General features: G+C 47.5%; 1 protein-coding gene across 1 annotated transcript; it reads right to left on the reverse strand.

The window, feature by feature from the left end:
• Positions 1-17,637: 17,637 nt before the first annotated feature.
• On the reverse strand, positions 17,638-20,481 carry GSTUM_00011306001 (uncharacterized protein; the record flags this gene model as incomplete). The annotated part of the gene is made up of 4 exons (XM_002841843.1): positions 17,638-17,979; positions 18,033-18,854; positions 18,910-19,195; positions 19,454-20,481. 4 exons carry the CDS (start codon positions 20,479-20,481, stop codon positions 17,638-17,640), a joined length of 2,478 nt encoding a protein of 825 aa, XP_002841889.1.
• Between the last annotated feature and the right edge of the window lie 479 nt (positions 20,482-20,960).

The following is a 20,960-nucleotide window of genomic DNA, read 5'->3' on the forward strand; positions in this document are numbered from 1 at the left end:
GGTCTCACTGTATATATGGGGTTTTTATACATGTCACAGATTTGAGTGATCCCTGATAGAGAGCGCCAAGGTCAGTTTTAAGATCTGATGTTGGGTCACAAAATGTCACTCTGTAGGAAGTTACTAGAAACGAGTAATTCGCAACATATAATAGTCATCGTATTGAATACCATTCCTACAAACCATTTAAATAGCCATCGAGATGGCGGTGGGTATTGAGAAGTCGGCCAGCGTTGATCCGGAAGATGGTCTTGTCGTGTTTGTGCGTGTGTGATTGGAGGATGGTGTAGGGGATGGCTTCGTGCCCTAATTTCTGTCATAGAAATGGCATGTCTCCCGCTCCACCCTTTCATTCCTCTCCTCTAAAATTCATCAGCACTACCACCATATCATACCACCTTCACCACTCCCCCAACAAGCCCGCAGCCCCCAAAACGTATACCGAAATGACCCTCCGCAAAAGGAAAACCACTTCCCCCCCTTCCCCATCCCAGCCTCTTGAGGAACTTTTCCAAGATACCCAAAGACCCCACCTCCCCGAGGCCTCACTAATAATAGATAACCTCCTCGACCCCAACCTCACAAACCAAAATGCCTTCACCCTATTGCAGATACTAATAAACTACTACGCCAAAACCTTCCTGAAGCCGCAGGACCCCATAAACCGGAAAATCGCCGAAGCCACAACCAAATTCCTCGACGACCGCAACAAGACCAGGCTCGAGTACGACGCCCGGAAGCTCCAGCACAGTACGATCCTCGCCAGCATGGACGCTGGCAGGACTTCGTGGCCGGAGATGGCGACCGCGCTGTCGTATGAGACTTTGCTCGATATTTCGGACGTCGAGCGGTTCTTTCGCTTGAAGGAGTCCTGTAGCAGGATTTCCGCTGTAGAAAAGTTGATTCAGGCGAGGTATAAGGCGCTCTTGAGGGTTAATGGGATCCTGGACACTCAGATCGGGAAGATGGTGGCCGAGTTGATGAGGGTCAGGGCGGATTTGGGATATGATATTTGCCTGGCGGCGGAGTTGAGTATCAAGGTTAGGGGAATTGTGGTTCGGGATTTGATGTTGGGGAATCATTGTAGAACTCTTTGAGAAGCATTTGGGTGATTTGTGTGGATGGTGTTCTGGATATCATTCATTTTTTTTCTTGAATAAAACGGGCTGGAATCGCTCGCACTTTTTCTCTTGGATTAATAGTCTCCTTGTGTGCGCCTATATATCTATTTCCTCCACATTTGCCCTTTAGTTATGGGTTTTTTTTTTCGGGCTTGTAGCACTATTCGCTCCCCATTGTTGCTAGTTTTAGACGTTAAGCTCTCACATCACATGACCTCTCATGGAGAGTTCCCCTTGTGGTTCTGGACTTCATAACCTGCTTTCTATTATGCCTAAAAGATGTGAAATATTTCACCTTTTTCGTCGAGTTGTGAATTCCACAATCTAGATGACTGCTATAATCAAAAACGCCATTAAAAACACAATTTCGATAGGGGCGATTCTCTCCCCTACTAGTACTTCGTTTCGCGGCTCCCGCTACCGAACAACAGTCTCAGTACCTCAGTATAACGTTCGTCGATTTCGGGTTTTCCCTTGACATCCTTCTCCGCTACCCTCTCCTCTCTCCCAGTCCAACCTTCCAGTAACGCCAAAGCGATCTCTACATCCTCCAGCATGTTGTTCGCCCACCAAAATTCTCCTTCCTCTAGAAACCCTTCTAGCCCCATCCTCAACCTGTCCAGGGCCGTCCTATAACCTCCGACGTCGCAATCCGCTCTAAAACCCGAGCTCCTGGGCGAAAGCCTCTTATCAGGGCCGACAAAGCCGACCGGGCGACCACTTCCTAGAAGGTTGGCAGATAAATGTGCTTGGTGGTGAAGTTCGATTAGAAATTGCAAAGCGGCTGAGCGCGCCGCATCCGGTAGTGGAATTAGGCCTTTAGAAGGGACACGGAGTGGGTGTATTGTGTGAAGGTTGAGAATAGGAGGGGTAGTCGTAGTGGGGGTGACAAAGCTGCTCGCGGGGGTCTGTGGGGGTGTATTTTTGTGTTTTCGGCGGGGAGATTTTACTGGCGTTGCTGGTGGGGTGAGTGGTAACGACATCCTGGGCTTTAAGGACGGTTTGAAAAGTGAAGGTAAGGAAGACGTTGAAGTTGGAGAAGGTTGTGGTGCAGAATTTCGAAGACCTCTGAGCGCTGCTGTCAGCGCGGGAAACTTCGAATCTGTCATTGGTAAAACACTGGCAATATGTTTCTTTTTTTTTCTTTTTTTCGACGTTGCGAGATTGTAACTGTACTGTACCGTATAGTGAGGTTCCTTTGGCGGTGCAAATGGAAATGTAATAGGGGGATATTTTTTAGAAGTTGTGGCGGCCAATAGGGTTGTTGCAAGAGAGATGGAAGAGGTTGCTGGGTTTTTCGCCCTAATGACCTATTCATTAGAAGATTGCCGGCAGTTGAATGAAGTATCATACCCAATACAATGGTCGTCGGGAAATTTTGTTCAAACATGCACAGCTGCTCGGAACCAATTGTATTTCCTCAGCGTTGCTGAGCTCAAGCATCATAAGGTCCTCTGGAAGGTCAACAACAAAGAATCTCATTAGTGTTGGAGCTGCAAACTGTATGGTATGATACTTCAAGGCGCTTCCCTGGCTTAATCTTCAGAGTTTGCCAAGGCTTATCACATACTCGGTGTTCCCCTGGCGAAGCGCAGTGCTAGTGAAGCCTATGCAAGTACGAATAGGTTTGCTCGAAGCTCCAGAAATTGCGTCCCTTCCAGACCCAGGACTATATTTGTACTGTGCATTGGTGGCTGTAGCCCGGAAAATCCTGGTGACTTCAACTTCGACCGCCAAGGTATTTGCCCGTTTTTTTGGCCCGACATCCCCTACAGTGCAGTACTATACACGGGACGTCTCGCGGCCGGACTACTTGTATATGCGACTCCCAAGCCACTGACCTTCCTTACACAAGCGCCCCTCAAAGAGTACTCGTACGAGTACAGTACATGGATACAGGGATCAAGAATTTGTATGGTAGATTGTTTATGCACATCCGAGCGCCCGCACTAAATTTTTTCAGACTCAAATGTTCATCTACCCCCTGAGGGGTATGATACTTGGGGACCCCACAGAGTACCTCACGTCAGAAGGATGCGAACCCAGATGGAAGAGTTCCAAAAAGGGGGGGGTGGGGAAGCGATCCATTGCTCTTTAAAGCCTAATCGGGATCCAGCCTCCATTGTGAGAGGATGGATTATGGGATGGTAGCCGAGTCCTGGGCCGTCGGAGCCAGCTGTGATAGGTCTAGAGAACTAGAGGGAATAATCCGAATGGACACTGTGATGGTCTTGGATTAAAGGAACCCTCTCAAAGGAGCGAAAACGCGAATGGGTGGAAGAGTAACGCGCTATGAAAACTCGGAAGTTGTCGATATGTTTTCCACGGGGGCGGCGTCTCTGGCGCTATATCAAATGCTGAAAACTGGTTTCAGGTGCGTGGGCCACAGCTTATCGACGCAGCCTCCTCCCGGTATGCTGCGCTAAAGGCTCCTAAGTGGTCGGGCCATTCTGGTTGTTAATCATACAGTCTTATTGGATTCTTTGGGAATCCACATAATGTTATGATATAGTATTTGGACGGTATTGGAAGCTGTGGGGGTTGAAGGACGTTTCACCCGAGAGAAAATCCTCCTGATACAAGGCACTGCTTCAGGCCTAGATTTTGTAGCCGCGCACAGATCTATCGTGTTGGTTGAGTAAGGAACCCCGAGGGAACTCCAAATTTACAGTGGAAGGTATTATTGCGGTAGCGAAAGTCACTAGTTGGAGATTTTCCTTCAATAATAATTATCACCCGATTTCACGATCAACAAGAGAACTGGCAGCGTACAGTACTACAGCCCTTTGTGGCTAGTATCATAGTCATTTTTTACTCTACTTTTTGCCCCGTTTTCTTGGGACAATGTGGTTTTACAGTTACGAGTACAGTACAGTACTCTTTCCTCCTGGAGGACGGAGATAAATGTCCCACTCGACTGATAATGCTCAACCTTCCGCCCAACCTGCAACCCCGGAGAACACAAGTGACTTGTGATGCTCCCACGAGCAGAGAACCCGACTCCCCCCAGCTTGGACACCGACTTCCGCAAGAACTCGGATAAACGGACCATGTGCTGGGCGTGATATTAAGTCCAAAATTTCCACCTCTGGGAACTGGAGTGAAAAGCGAAGCAAAACAAAAAAAGGCAAGCTTTCCGAGACAAATACCGGTGAAAAAGGAAAAGAAAAACAAGGCAACAAAGACCTAACTAACTAGGAGAGGCAACTCCAACGTCCTAGCACAAGGTCCGATTAATTCGAGTTCTTCCGGTATGCACCTGCTAGATTTCAGCGCCATGCTAGATAACGGGAGGATAGGGACATCATACCAGTAGAAATCGGAAGACATAACTCAGCCCTTGTTTCCAAAAAAAATACTTGTCCATGGGGTCCACAGATATATCATAGTTGCCCGATCCCTTACTGCACCTCGCTGGAACTATAGAGAAATTGTATGTAATCTCTTGCACGCCGCGCTTTGGTAGCGCTAATAGTGTCTGATGCGTACCATGGTTTATAAGCCGCCTGGCCAGCTTGATAGAATGGTGGTCACCCCACTCTATTGGGCTCCCATTTCTCTCCTCCCCGCTCTCACTTTCGCCACGGTAATGGTGGCCCCATTTGGTTGTTCCTTTAATTTTCAAAGTTTTAGCGATATGAATTATAACTTGTTTCTTAATTTTCCAATATCGTATCGTACCCACAGTATCGTTGTTTTTAGAGCTATGATAAATACATTTCCAACAGGAAACTACTTGCACTCCTCGGAATTGCGATCATCATTCCACATGACGTATTACCTTTAGTGCCATAGGACCTCTATACTTCAACACTTTTCACAACATCTGGGGGGGAAAATGGGAAATTGATGGGACTCGTGCAGGACTTCTGTAAATGCCATTCTGGTACACGCAAATAGCAGGTTGAGGGGCTGAATAATTATTTGGATAAGAAAGATCTCTACATAGCGCACTGACTAATGGTGTTTTGTATTATTAGGGTTTGGGGAAACGCGATGGCTTAGTCAAGGGCCAGGCCTGGCTTTGGTGGACCTGGCCCAGTCCGGCCCACGGCAAGCACTGTTGGAAAGCATTGGGATTTGAACACCCGGTGGACAGGGGGATGGTTGCTCGGTTTGGTAAGCACCGTGATGTGTGTATGATTCGTGATATCCAAAGACTGCACCAGGCTACTGGTGCCTCCGAGCCAAGAATTGGCAACTCTGTTGGAATAGCGCCGGCTGACATGTAAAAAGAATAAGTGTTCGAGCTGTTTGAAAGACTTTGCAAGTGGCGCAAGATACAACATACAAGTATCCTGCGGGAGTGACCACATCACACATTTGATAATGATCCTTGCAAGGAATTAGACATTTTCCTTTCTACCCATCAAGTTCACCTAATATCATGGAGATTGAATCATGTTGGAATTACATGAAGGACTCACCCATGTAATATAAACTTATGGGCAGTAGTGGGAAAACTTGGCAGCACTTAATGCTTAATAGATTTATTGGGTCTCCAGGCTGAAAAATATTGCTATCAACATGGAAGTGTATGTGCTCCTTGAGATAGTGGCTGCAACACTATAATTTTTATGGTCCATGGGGCTATTCAAAAAGAGGTGCCAACTCTTGGCTCGGAGGCACAAGTACAGTACAACTTTTCAATCGATTATATCTCACTAGGATATTAGACTATTAAGACATCCAATCACTTCATAAAACTCTCTACATTATTCTCCTTAGTATTCCCAATAATCTAGATAGGAATGTTGCTTTTTTAACGTGGAAGCGTATCATCATTTCAAAATCGTGACTCCAGGTGCAAGTTTTTTTTGGATGGCATGAATCATAACTTTAAGTGCAAGGCCAAACCAGCGGTAGCTTAAAATTTTTAAAATTAATGGCAAATATTAGGCACGGTATGATAACAAGCCATCCAGTTATGAAATATCAAGTCTGGAGGATACAGAATCCTCTTCCTTTCCCTAAGTATGATATCACTAATCAAGGAAATTTTATAAAAAGCACGGGGGTGGAAGCAGGCCCAGGAGATTAGCTTATTCCTTCCCCATCACCCGAAGGGGACTCCGTACCCGCTAAACCATAATCCTGGTTCCAGTTTGGTCTCTTATAGGATATAACAGCAGCCAAAAAATCTCTCGAACGTTCCCATTATATATTTTCCCAACGCCCGACCCCATCGCCCAACTTTATCAGGGTCGTAGAATCGGCCCCACCACCCAGTAGAATCGCCTCCTCTTTATGTCCCACGACGATAGGATAAACAGGCTTCTCCCCTTCATTCCCAGGAGCTTCCAAGTAGGCTCCATTGACCAACAAGACTTTGGCAACCCCCTCACGGCTCCTCTTCACCGCCTCGTGCAGCGCCATCTACTTGACCTTGCCGGAAGTATCGATGCTCGCTCGGAGGAGATGGCTAATGTCCTTTCTTCTTCCTTCCGCTACCAGAATCAGTAGTTCGCCGGTGCAATCTGGGAGAGCCGTTTTTTTTTGGGGGGGGGGTTGTTGGTAGGGTTCTCGTTCTCTGGGTGTTGCAAGCGTCCGGCTTAGCGTTCTGGCATTGTTCTCGAATACGAGGAGAGTAGAGTTTTGATTATTTCGAGCTAATCTCGCAATATGTCGTTGAGGTTGTGGTGTCGCTGATCAGCGCTGATGCCATGTGCGCCCATTCCGGGAACCCGGAGGTTCCCACTCGTTCGTTGGGGGGGTTGGCGGTTCCACTCGCTAATTATGGATCTAACTTAGAGTTTGGTTCCTTCTTTTGACCTCGAGGGGTTTCGATTTGGTCTGGCCTACTCATCAATTCGAGTGGCTTATAGACAGTCGTGACCCTCGTTTCACTCCTCTTCCCTACCCGAAGAGTTGGATGCCTATGATACTTTAGTACGGAGCAGAGCAAGACCCACAAGATATCATACTGAGTCGTGGGTCCAGTATGAGAAATACTGATTTGGCTGTGGCTCCGATACTGCTAGGTTGAACCGGTCGGTGAGGGGTCTGGAACCCCCAGAGCCAATGATCCCACCGGACCCTTTTTTTCGACCGAACGCAGAAGCGCACACTCCGAGCCTTTCTGCCTGGCATATTGTAATCCAATTTGCCCTACTATACTAAGTAGGGGCATCTTGATCTCACTTTTTCCTTTTTTTTTCTTCAAAGGAGCCTCCCAGGCGCAACCCACGGTGCACGGCACTTGAAACGTGCACACGGCCCCATGCAATACGTAACTATAGCCAACCCCTGTGGAAAAGGGGCCATTCAGACCCGGCCGGGGTCGGAAAACGTTTTCTGAAAATTCTCCGAGTTGAGGAACTTTTAGTGTATGTATAATAACGCCTTTTTCACAGTTCAAATCTGGCAAGCCTATTCGAAACTTGGCACTCGAAAAAAATAAAAGAAAACCCTTTTTCGCTCCAGAGCTGAATGGCGTCAAATGTCTTGATGCCCAGTATGGTTCGCACGGTATGGTTCGCACAGTCTGGATACAGCCCCAGGTGGATACAGCTGGGGACGCCTTTACATTGAATTCTCGAGATCAAAAAAGAAAAAAAGAAAATCCGATCCGTGTTCGATTCCCCGTTGTATTGGAGGGTTATCCTTGCTTCGTGTGGATGTATGATATATTTGTTGTGTGGTACTGTACAGTACAATACTCGTATGCGGTTTTGAGAGTACCAGGGCCTAACTCTAAAAGCACATATCGCACCAATAATTATGTACCTGTAGACAAGGCATATTTCCACCGTTGCATGCGTCTCGGTGCTGGGCCTAGATCGCATGAGCCATGTTATGTAATAATTTTTATTCCCGCCCCATTACGAGTAATGGTGAGGAGATATATATATAAATGCCCTTTGGTTTGGGGGTTTATTGTTTTGGAAAATTCGCTTGGCCCATAACTATTGTGCAAATCGTGATAGGAACTTGAAGAGGTTGAGATTTGGAGTTTGAAGCGAGCCAACCTCTGAATTGGGACTCTATAATAGTGATAATTTCAAAAATCACAGTGGATTAAACAATAGGGTCTTCAAATTTATTATCTAAGGAGAGTCTTCTATCCTGAAAAGGGTTGGATGTGAGCTAGGTGCACCTTATGCGACAACCTCTGGCAACAGTAGTCTATTGGTGACTTTCACCTACTTGTGTGTGACTGCGCTGCCCTCTCTGCCAGCCAAAAAAAAAAAAGACTGGATTGTTCCCAAAGTCGGTAAACCTTAACGCATAGCAACTGTGGATTAGTGATTTGCTTTGGTTTAGGGACAATCCGGACTTTCTATTTCTCTTCTGATGGTATGGCAGAGGTTTTGCGTTGCGACCGGAACACCCTAGGTTGATCCTTTTGCACGCCCATTGGTACCCCCATTCTGAACCCACGATTGTCGAGCGTGAACTGTTGAGCACCGTGGAAACTCTTGTAACCTGCTACCCCAACGGGTCCTGAATTCCCGATTCGGAGATGAGGAACTCCTATCAGGGATTAACGCTTTCCTGATATGGTATAACCTTGAGCCCTTCAGATGGCCAGTTTTCAGGGTTCAGACTTAACCTATCATGGGTTGATACCGTGGTTTCCTCCGATAACCTGATACAGGTATCAAAATTTAATTAAAAGAATTCTCACAACTGCCGGACTCCCACCTAGCTAACTAGGCAGGTTGGCCCCATTGGAGATCGTCAACCATTCCTGGCAAGCATATCATCAGATAAAGCGGAGAACGCCTGGATCAGCGGACAATCTGTGAAGTTAGGACACCCTGTGGATGATACTGCAGTATAGCCCATTTCCTCCTGCTATGCACACCGCTAGAACAGAATCCCGCTTGGTACCGTTACAAGTACTATTGGTTCATCGGCACTCCAAAACAAGCCGGTGGCACAATTGCGTTGCGGTACTCGAACATTTGGTAGGTTTTGCAAAAAGGCTGTTCTTCCTGCAGGTAAATTTTATAAACCTCGCGATTGTGACACCAAACGTCAGATCATCCGAGGCATCGAATCACTGCCGGCAGGCACTCCGCAGTATTGAGATTTTCTTTTTTGATTTCCTTTCCAGTGCCTATACCCGGGTAATAAGGTACCGCGAATTATGTCTCATGCCCTCACTGCAAGTCTGGATTGGGTACAGTACTGTACCAGGATTCCTGGACTGACGCCTTGGCTTCCGCTTCGCGCCCTAAATGATTGAGTGGCTCATGGGAACTAGAAAATAGTAAAAATTGCTTTCCAAAAACAAAGACACACATGGGAGAGATGAGTCTAAAGAGCGTTTCGCTTTTAGGTGGATTTTGAGGGGTGATTCGATCGTTCGGGGACGCTCACGAGTAGTTGTAATTTTTTGTATGTCAGCCGTGGTGGGACTCGGTAGGCATTTGCCGGGACTCTAACCCAGCTTTTGATGCCAACTCTAGGATTGCAAGCGGCTCCCCCCCCAGAGTAGGGAGGTTTCACAAAGAATTTGGGATCCTTTAGGTTATTGCTAGAGCAACCAGTTAATCAGTCAGGGCCTATTTCCTATGATACCTGCACCTAAGGGCAGCCTGCTATAGCAGGCGCTTAAAATCCTGCAAGTTAAACCGAGAGATATCAGATAACTGGGGTGTGGCTGTTGACTTTGGTCAAATTTTAGTGGTGCACAGCAAGCTGCTCATCTGAGAGTTCAAATCTTTCATTGCTCGGTAAGATCTTGAATTGAATTTTTTTTTTGATTGGTGTGCTGAATTGGAAGGTGAGTATCAGTACAGTACAGTGCCTCATCCATCAATTGTATTTCTTAAAGTTCACTGAGCAAGAGTAAATTGGGTCCCTACTAGGACCACGTTTCCCATCCCATAGGGATTCGCAGAAAACATATGCACATCGGAGCCCCCATATCATACAAAGCAGCAATTCCTGTTTTCGGACACCTCTTGCTTGATGAGAGCACCGAATTTCTTGCCTGAGGGAGGTGTGGGGGTGCACTGACTCTCCGAGAGGTAAAAGATAAAACTCGGTTCTAACCCACATTTCCACAGGCAATTGTCGAGCGAATCCTACTCGGGGTCCTATCTTTGGAGACCAGACAGGCACATCGATAGTGATCCCTGACGGCTAGCCCGCGAAATAATTCTGCCATTTGCACCCAGAGTCCAACCCTGGCGAACTGGTTGGTCCAGGACGGCGTTTTTCTCACATACAGGACCTTTCGGCACCCCCAATAGCGTGGGCACCCGCCTCACACGCCCTTTACTAGATGGATCCTTAAAGATTTGAAACGCTTTGTATGCGATGCATAGCCTGCGGGTACTAGTACTCAAGCACCCTACTTGTACTCATACAGGCTCCCTCCAGCGAGATCTGGATAGATCGTCAGAACCGGTACCAAATTTTGAGCTCGCCATCTCGATTATAGCCGCCCTGGGTTTCTTCGACTATGATATATCACCTGACGAGACGCCTGCAGGTGATCCAGGTGGATACACTCTCAGCGATAACTTAGACCCCGGAAGAAGAAATGGCTCCTACGATACGATCTGGGTTGCCAATAACTGTCCTCAAATTGTGATAGGATCTGGGTGAGTTCTGGATGGAAATTTGCCACTAGGCGAACCAGTTCAAATTCCTATACCCCACTCGAACCGAGCCCGTTGCCATCTAGGGCTTTCGCTAGATGGACACCCGTGAGGGTGGATTTTATTCACGGTCCGGGCCAGATCTCGCTTGTTTATGCATTTTCTAGCTGCGGACAGAATAGCATTGTTTCGATACTTTTGTGTCCAAAATTCCTTTTTTGGGCACCATACCCAAAACCCCTTGACGGATGGTCTATGCTATCGGTTGTCCGGTCGAAAGAAACGAACATATTCAAGACCCATATTCCATCAAAGGTTCAGGGATCTTTGGGGGACGGAATTGGCGTCTCTTAGGCAAGGCTCAGGTTTCGTGCCCGTACCCGAGTACTGTAGGCCTACTCTCCTGCGGATGTGATGTCACAATCCCACATTATCCCCCGCCAGGCGAACCACAACCTATTGGCCTGGAAAGTGGGTTGGACGTAGAGGCGAACTAGTTTGTCTGTGAACCCTGCCAAACCACCACCACAGAACTTTCGACAAAATCACATCTCCAAATTCAGCCTCCAAAATGGCAAATCTAACTACTGCGCTACCAGGAATATTTTCTGCTCTTCTGGATTTACTCTTCCTACTGTTGGATGTCAATTGAGATTTCCAGATTTCTATGATACTCCCTTGGCGCCTTTTAATTGGTCCGTCCCTCGTTTGACCGCTTCCCGGTACAGTACGTTAACCCTAGAAACTGGAATATGATATGATAATTGGACCTGGCTCTAGGGCGTTGGAGTTGCCTCTCTTTACTAGATTGGTAGTATTTTCTCTTTTTTTGTCTTAGCGGGGGTGACATCTGGTTTTTGTCGCTATGCTTGCCTCCCTCAATCCAAAAAGGGGAATTCTGGACGTCCCAGCGAGAGGTTCGATTACCCCAGTTTCTGGGGTATGATATGTCACCCACAAGTCAGCCTCGGTAGGTAGGGGTCCGCCCTAACAATAGGCTCTGATGCCGTGCTAGAGGTCGCACAGAAAAGTACGTTACGACTAAAGGTTTGCCATCATAATAATTATAACCTTGAGCAAGGCTTCCTCCCGCCGCCTACTATTCTCTGATTCCCGCTGAATCCCTCGTTCTCTTGAATCCCCCGTTACGGTTTGTCCTCGAGTAGACTATACTATCATCTCTTGTTATTAACAAGGCAAAGGCAATTATCACTCGTCGACCCTTTCTCCCTGTTCTGTTCAATTCTCCCCCCCCCCTCCCCCTCCACACCTACACATGCAGGTGTCTCATCAAGCTCTACAGAAAGGAAAGAGTCGTCGTCCCCGGCGGTGGGAATTCACGACCTGCCCCCCAGGCACTCAGACCTTCTCCGTGCCCAAATGCTAGCAGCTCTCCATGGGGACAACTCTCTAAGAAGCCCGGCGGTCATTGTTAAGAGTTGTAGCGCACCTTCGCCTTGGGCCTCTCAGTGCTCTTTTGCATTCTTCTTTTGTTTGAAACACATTCCCTTTATCCAGCAGATGGAAGGTTCCTTTTTATGTTGTGTAACTACTTCCAGCTCGGGAGTTTTGCCCTTGGGGAGGTTGTTTTCTTGCTTTTGCAATCGCCATCACTCGGAGAAGAAGAAATAACCCACTGCGCACTCTGTGCATGAAAGGGGGAGCTCCTGAGCATGGGAACAATGCGCAGTGCCAACTTGTTCACACAAATTGTCTCTTTAGATTTAGTATTTAGGTCGGCTTGGGTAAAACATTATACCCCTCCAACAGAGCTCCCCAGACATCTCACTATCCCGAACGAACAGCAGGTGTCAGAGACAACCAATAATCCTCTATATATACAGTTCAGTTTCCCACTTTTTAAATCCCCGTCCATAATATCCCCTATCAAACTGCCCATATCCCCAAGGGACGAAAGACGAAAACGCGAAAAAAAATCAAGGAATCGGTCTACCTGCAGGCTTGGTACTGACACTTGAGAACGGCACCAATCAATTAACCAACCAAAAAGTCCACCTGCACTCCCTACTGGGCCAGCCCCCTCCTACGTACGCACCACTCAGCACCCACCGCTCGGAAAATCCCCAGAAACCCCCCCCCGCGCCCCCACGAGGCAAGAGCAGTCCCACTAGACGGAAAAGGCTCCGATCAGCAATTCCTCACCATCTCCGAGCCTTCCTCGTTCCAAACCTTCTCGGTATTCCCATAGTTCCCAGTCACAAATTGACAATGTGTGTCGTTATGGCTCCCACCAGACAGGCCACGGATAGACTCATGTTGCAATCCAGCATGTGCCTATCACCCCGCACTCTAGCCTCTGGGCCTGGCTCAAGGAGGGCGAGGGCGGATCTTTCTTCGGGCAGGACGTGTCCCTGCTGGAGCGCCGTTGCTGGCAACGCTCTTGGAGGCTCTCTTAGTACCCTGCTCAGGCTGTGCCCGCGGCTTTCGGAAGGAAGAAGAGGCGGGAGGGGCTAGGCGCGATTGGAACAGTCGGCAGGCGCCCGGGAGGGCGTGGGGAAAATAGTCTCCACCACTATCGCAAGCAAGAGAAAGGGGGGCTGTGAGAAGGGATATATGCGGGGGGGATTGGATTCCTCCGGTTTTGGATGGTCAATCGTGCTGGACACAGCCATATAATTTCCATTTTATTATGCTTTTTTGATTTTTTTTGATTTCAGGGTGGTAATCGGGTTTCGCGTTTTCTTGTTATTGGCTAATAGGAGAGTTTCTGCTACCGAGTTTGCTAAATGCGTCGAGGGTATGAAATTAGTACCATCGGATTATTAAATCATAAATCATAAAACTTATCTTGAGGAGAATTTGAATCCTACTTTTTACTCTAGAGATCTCACACACTCGACCTAAATTTGAGGAGCACAAGTTGTTTCAAAGAACCCACCGCGACGACAACCCGAAATCACACCTCGCCATCTCCCCCGAGTATCGAAACTATGCCAACCGTTGTTCCAAGCATGGAACCCATCACAAGATATCACCCGGCACATATCACTAGAGGTCGGGTCTGACCCCCCATTTTTTTCGAGAAAAATATCGCACAACCGCGCCGGAACGACAGACCAAAAGCCCAGGCAATTCCTGAAATATAATTCCGTTTCTATCATACGAACATCTGTGTACCCACCATTCACCGCATTTGTTTCCGGGACTTTTGTATTCAACCCAAAGCTGTAATGAGATGATACTTGAATCCTATTGGGCGCCCGAAGCCACCAAAGTCCGCACCCTCACAACCTGCCCGGGTCGCTCCAAGATGCAAAATACCATGCGGCGGTATCGGCATACGCTATCTGCTTACTCTGCTTACTAGCGGTAGAGATGAGACCCGTTCTGTGGGCCATCTGATACGATATTTGCCACTCTCCTATCCAAATCGATTGTACTGCGTAGCACTCACTGACTATCACACCTATGACACCGCAACGGCGCCTGGCCTTGTTCATCCGTGACAGCTCAATGCAACTTTGTGGCTCAACACAACTTTGTGGCTGTATTGTACATTGAGGTTCAATACAACCTTACAGCTTAATAGATGCTGTATTTTATTTTCTAATAGGTACCTCATATTTACAAGCTATTGCAGTAATGTTTAGAGTTTGTTTATTGCACTCCAAAGTATGAAGTGTTGTAAGAGATACCTCAATACATATTTTGACACCATAATAGGCCTCTACCTGTTGACTAGTGAGTATAATTAATGGTAGTAGTGGCATGACAGACAGTAATAGATATAAGGTTATTGATAGATAGAATCAGACTATATTTTATGATAATATTCTGTTATTTTATTTTATACAACAAACTTTCCAGGATTTTAAGTTTCGCATTGCTATTGATCTTCAATGGACCTTGGAGTACCAAAGTTCCATTGAAATTCAAAGTACTATCATATTCAGCTTGAATATACAGTGTAGCCACAAAGTAATAGTGTGACTCAGAGTGCTTTTGAGCCACAAAGTTGTGTTGAGCTGTCGGACACTCAGTGGAGTGCTCCCAAAAGTGAACAAGTGAGCTTTGGGGAGTTGTGGCACGAGTACCCGCCCCATTGGAAAGGCTTAAAATATGCAATGAGGACATTGGAGCGATTCACCCTATTGTGATTAGTGCGGGCACGGGTTCTAAGAGATTACTACAAGTAAAAATGGCGGAAAGCTAAATCTTCACTACTACCGCCAAGCCGATCGATAAAAGAACCAGAAGGCTTTTTGGTATGGTAAGGGTTAGGATAATGACCCGTTTATCTAAGCAGCACTGTGCTTGCGCTAGTATCGGGCCCTGGTAAGATGTTGAGAGGAGTTTGATATGGTGTAGAGGGCAGGGACTAGTCGGCCGCATCACGAAGGTTGTCGACGCAATTGCTCGTAATGTGCCCGTAGGCCATCTAGTCTACGTGTCCTACTCGTACAATACATGATGCAGCACTGGACCTGGAAGTAAAGTATAAGTGGGGAGGAATTCCCTATTCTTGATTGAGGAGGAACGAAGTCCTGCAATTCAACAACCAAAGGTCGAACACCGGCTATCACATCCCTCAACTCCAAAGGAACGCGGCTTTTTCAACAAAATGTTTCGGTTCGGTAGGGTAGCCATGTCTAGCTCGCCTAGGATCTGCTCGAGGATCCAGCGCCACAGAGCTTTTGCCAGCATTCCTGATAAAGCGCCCAAGTTGGAGCCCGGGGCAAAGCAGGCCAGCGGAGGTCACCCGAACGTACCCAATACGTCACTCGAGTCCCCTACACCCTATCCCGAGGACATTTTCACCAGGATCTCTCAGGTAGGAAAAATGAACTCATTGCTAGGAGGCTGTCTTTGGTATTGACAATTTCCCAGGATCTCAGAGAAATCAAAGGGAGTATCGGGGAAATTCAACGGGGTTTGAATATTGTGAATTTGCAGCTTGGGATTATGTTATTGGCAATTGTGGGAGGAGGAAGCGCGGTGAGTGCTCTGGCAGTGCTTCTCGATTGCTTGGCCCAGTTAGTGATTCATAACGCATCTTTATAGCTGCTCGCATTCCTCATCTCGGGAGAACTATCGAAGAGCCAGAAGCAAGTGACGCTTCTTAGCCCTCAACTTGAGAAGCTAGTCAGTGAGGTTTGTGAGAAAAAAATCAAAGAAATTAAGGATGCAAACACCAAAAAGGGCAAGGATGCAGAGAGTTGGAGAGATGCAGAGAATCGGAGAATAGAAAAGTGTTTTGAGCAATTTCTTGCTAGACATTGATGATTGCCAATGGGTTAACTAAATATCTTGCGCTTAGCAAGCATGTACTATACAGTTTGTACGGGTGTGTGGTTCACTTTGATCTTTGGCCCACCAGGATATGGGGGATGTATCATACACGGTCGGTATGATACCCGTAGGGGGGGGGGGGGTTGAATGTATTGAGGTTATGTGTGTATTTGATCAGGTGTTCCCCTCCAACTGTATCATATCCGAGTAGAATAAACAAGTCTCCACTTCCTCCAGAGAAGGTATCAAGATGGATTTTCCTTTTTTTATATAGAGGGGTAGAACGATTCTAACTTCCTCGGGGCAATAATCCGCATTTGCCTCTCCTTCTCCCCTTCGTTTTTTGTCACAGCGCACTACGGTGCTAACATTGCCTCAATACTCTTTCTTAGAATAGTTCGGCTTGGCTTCTCTCTTCTCCTTTTCACGCAGGTATCATTGTTCCCATTCAAGTATCATATGCGCCAGTATCAGATCCGGATAGGTCTGGGTAGATATGTGTTGTGTTCTTAATATATCATGCCTGATCATACACTTATAATACCGTCACAAATACCGGTAATAAACAGGTCATCACACGTCTTTTACCATACCTTACGTATACCATATAATAGTTTAAACAAGGCTCTATCAGCAATATTACAACTTCCCTATACAGCACGGTGTAAGTATGGATTACCGGTAGCGGATAGCTTCCTGAGAAATTTTCGGGAGGGGCTTTTCCCAAGAGCGCCTCTTAAGATTGCGTATAGCGGTATTGAAACAACTTACTCGTGGTCACAACCCCCGCTGCTCGTTCTCTCGCAAACAGGGGCAACTCATATCATACTGAGTGCCCGACAGTTCAACGTGAGTTTGTGGCTCGATGGTAACTTGTGGCTTGTGGTCGGGAACTTTCACTTGATACAACATCTAACAATCAAGTATTGTACAGTACTCTCCCGAAGGAGTGAATAGACGAGATGCTATAGCTAATGATGTACTAGGTACATATGAGACTGTTTCAGCTAAAGCCTGAACTCTTGGATATTTTTTGTTGAAGGCAGGAAAATGGGTTACAACCAAATATCGTGGACTCAAGAAAGCTGTTTTGAGATATGGCCATTCCTAGTTTGATGTAACCAGTAAAAATCAATAGATCAGTCAACTTTAATGTCAAGTAACTCGACAACTACTTAATAATTAGCAATTATTATTGCTTGTACTCACGCATGAGAAGCTGATGATAGAGAGGTCATTACAGTTCCAAAAATATTTTTGGGGCTGTCAGATGCAGACTCTACACCTCTAGATAGGTGGTGAAGCAAAAATAAATGTTTTGTGGTTGTGGTACTTATTTTAGTGTTTGGACTGCAGCAGACTGTGTCTGAGTAACTCTGTCGTAAGCCCTGATTCAATTTTCCTATGCTGAGCCACAAACTCACGTTGATCTGTCCACTCACGTTGAACTGTCGGGCACTCAGTATGAGTGCCCCCGTTTGCGAGAAAACGAGCAGCGGGGGTTGTGGCGACATGCTATAACCTTGGCATGAGTAGGTTGGTTAAACTACCTTTGACGAGCATTTCGAATGCTTAATTTGCGCCCGAGTACGGTATACATACATCCACAAAGGCAAACCACCATTTTCCAGAATACCACCCACGTGACATGGCAATAATTACACGCCAATGATCACAACGACTATTTACTATCCCCCCTTCCCCTCACGCCCTCAGCCACCGCCCACCAACCCCTCCCCGACCCAACCCATCTCCACAGCCGAGACCCCACGCGCAAATGCTCTAGTAGTATACACAAACTCATGATAAACAATAGCCTCCACTCTCTTCCCGAATAGCACGCTGGAGGGATGAATCCCGACGGCCTGGTTCCCGACAACGGTCCTGTAACTCCCGTCTGGGACTAACCTCGCTGTATTATGAAGGAAGCCCTTCAGGAAGCATTTTAGGACTCGAGTTGCTAGGTCTGGGGTTACTGTCGCTGCCGGGGTAGGCGGAGGGGAGGAGGGGCCTGTAAAGTGAGTGGTGTATTGCTTTAGTTGTTTGCGGACGTCCTAGTTGTTTTTTGTTAGCTAGGATTTAGAGGAGGAGCGGGTGATGGGCGTACTAGGAGGTTCTGCATCGCGCGGTGAGAAACAAAGTGTTTTTCCGCCCAGGCCTTTTTTTGCGGTTGGGATTCGTATTCGCGGACTAGTGTCAGGAGCATTATGTGGTCTCCCTCCCGCCTGTCGAATTCCTTCCTTGCTTCTTCCATTTGCTCGCGCTTCTCGTCGCCGGTTGGGGTCAGTAGGATATTCTCTACCGACAGGGCGGCGATAATATCAATGGCTTCATGCAGGCAATCCGCCCCGGGCTCCGCCGCCGCTATAAGAACCCTTGCCAGAGATGGCACTAATGGCAGTTTGGCCATTTTATGCCCCAACTCATTAATCTTCGCCGAATTATCCAGCGCGCCCAGAGTATAAAGATGCTCAAGACCCCTCCCTAGCGCCTCCCTCCCCGGCGAGTCCAAGTAATCAAACGCAAGAACATCCTCTTGCCCTCGTGCCTTGAGCGTAAGGATCGAAGATGCAACATCGCACCTCAAAATCTCCGGTACCGTAGTATCCGCCAACGACATAAAGTCCCGTTCGGTATACAATCTATAGCATTTTCCCGGACCTTCACGACCGGCACGGCCGGCCCGTTGGAGGGCAGAGGACTTAGATACAGGGGTTATGAGCAATGATTCGAGGCCAATTCGAGGCCGATATTGCTTCATCTTGACTTTGCCGCAGTCGACAACGTGGCGGACGCCTGGGACTGTGACAGAGGTCTCAGCGATGTTGGTTGAGAGGATGACTTTTCGGGTATTCCTTTCATATGCGGGTTGGAAGACTCGTTGTTGGAGGCCCGGGGGGAGGGCAGAGTATAAGGGTAAGACGAGGATCTGGAAACAACGTTAAAGAGAGAACTACCTCACGATGGGGATGGGAATGCCTCACCTTCGGGACGCTGTTGTCCATGCTCTGGGCGTAGTCTTCGATCAGCTTTCGGAGTGATTCGATTTCTTCTTGGCCCGTTAGGAATACTAGTATATCCCCTGGGAGGCGCTCTGCATAATGCAGTTGAAAGACAGTCTTCAAGGCTGCATCAACGTAGTCCACAACAGGCTCCGGGGTATGGTATATCTCCACCGGGAATTGTCGTCCGGGAACTCTAAAAGCGGCGACAGTCCCATCGTACTGCTCATTCTCGGTATCAGGGCCTTCAGAAGAGCTTTCATTATTACTACCACCCCCTTCTACTAAGCCCTTGCGTTCACCATTCACAAATGGCGGAGAATAGTCCTTTTTATCATTTTTTCGATCGTACGGATTCCCGTTTATCCTTGGAGCACGCTCACCCTTTTTCCCATTCGGTAACTTCCCACCATCCACTTTGCCATTCCTATTCCCATTGACCACCACAACACTCCTCTTCTCACTCCTTCTCCCCTCTCTCGCCTTAATAAATGCCAATGCTGCGTCCCTATCCCTCTCAAAAAACAATGCCATCTTCTCAACTTCCAACGTAGCACTCATAATAATAACCTTCAAACCTTTCCGCCTTCCATACACCAAGCCCCTCAAGAACCCCAAAACCAAGTCTGTGCCCACAGTCCTCTCATGCGCCTCGTCGACAACGACAGCAGAATACCTCTTCAATAACGGGTCATGCAACATCTCCTGCAGTAACATCCCGTCCGTAAGAAATTTAACCCGCGTTTTTTCCGAACTCTTATTGTCGAAGCGAACGCTGTACCCGACTTCATCCCCAAGATGGCAGCCCATCTCCTGCGCCACCCGCCTAGCAAGGTTTGTCGCGGCGACACGGCGGGGTTGTGTAATTGCTATACACCCACCGGCCATAACTTCTTTATCCGTTCCATCAGCATTCCCAAAAGTGATAGTAACCCTCCGCCGAGCCATCCACTTCTCATTAACAAGGAATTGGCCAATCTGAGTACTCTTCCCGCTACCAGTCTCTCCAAGCATGACGAGCACGTTCTTCGCCCGCAGAGCAGCCCGAATAGCACCCTGGTGCTCCCAAATCGGTAACTTGGCTCTCAGTGGCTTAAGCCTAAACGCTTGAGCTTTCAACTGTCCTTGATGGGGCTGTATCACAGGCCCCGGAACACCACCGTCCAACAGTGGAAATTCACCATTACTGGTCTCGATTTTTCGCTTCTTTTTGACGTTTGCCTGCTCCTCGTGATGGTCGACCTTGGCCTTTTTTTCCTCTCTAATCTGCGACATTGTGGGGGGAGATTGATGCCGTTGGGTTTCTCGCTGCCGTTGGATCTCCAGCTGCCGTTTCTTCCTCAGAAAGTCCACTTCAATATCCGGTACGTACGGTGGGAGGCCCTCGGCGGCTCGCTGGGCCGCGCGAAGTCGGTTTTTTTCCTCCCATTCGGACCTTTTGCGCTCTCGCCTCCCTTGTTGCTTGCTTCTCGGCAATGGGGGTGGTGGGGAGAAGACGTTTGCCGGAATGAGTTTTGCGTTTGTCAGGCCGTCATCGAAGGGAAAGTCTGACATCTTGAATTGGATAGTAGGAGTGGATATGTTGCGAGTTTTGCCGAAGTATGATAGTATGATAATTTTTTTGTGTGAAGTGGCTCTCCTGGTGTGGCTATTTCAGGTGTCACGTGTGGCGCAGATACTGAGTTGTGCAACGAGTGAGAAATCGAATCATGAAAATTCATCGCTGTCTGTCATTGCTCAGCCCGAACGAAATCATCTACACCAGTGATTTATAGTAAACGTTGTGTCCCAAAAACCTAACCCCCAACAAATGCTCCCCAAACCCGACACGCCAGTTATCTATCCACAATACAGGTATTTAATTTATGGCCAAAATCCCGAATCCATCTACCAAAATCAACTCAAATCAACCAGCACCCAACTTGTTTCACGGGCAATGCTGTCTCAAACAGTCCCTAGATCCGATAAACCGAAAGCGAATGAGAGAAGGAAAAAAATAAAACCCAGCAAAACTCACCACGTTCACCTCTAGT

The sequence above is a fragment of the Tuber melanosporum genome (genome assembly GCF_000151645.1).
Source record: "Tuber melanosporum whole genome shotgun sequence assembly, scaffold_82, strain Mel28".
NCBI classification, from domain to species: Eukaryota; Fungi; Ascomycota; class Pezizomycetes; order Pezizales; family Tuberaceae; genus Tuber; species Tuber melanosporum.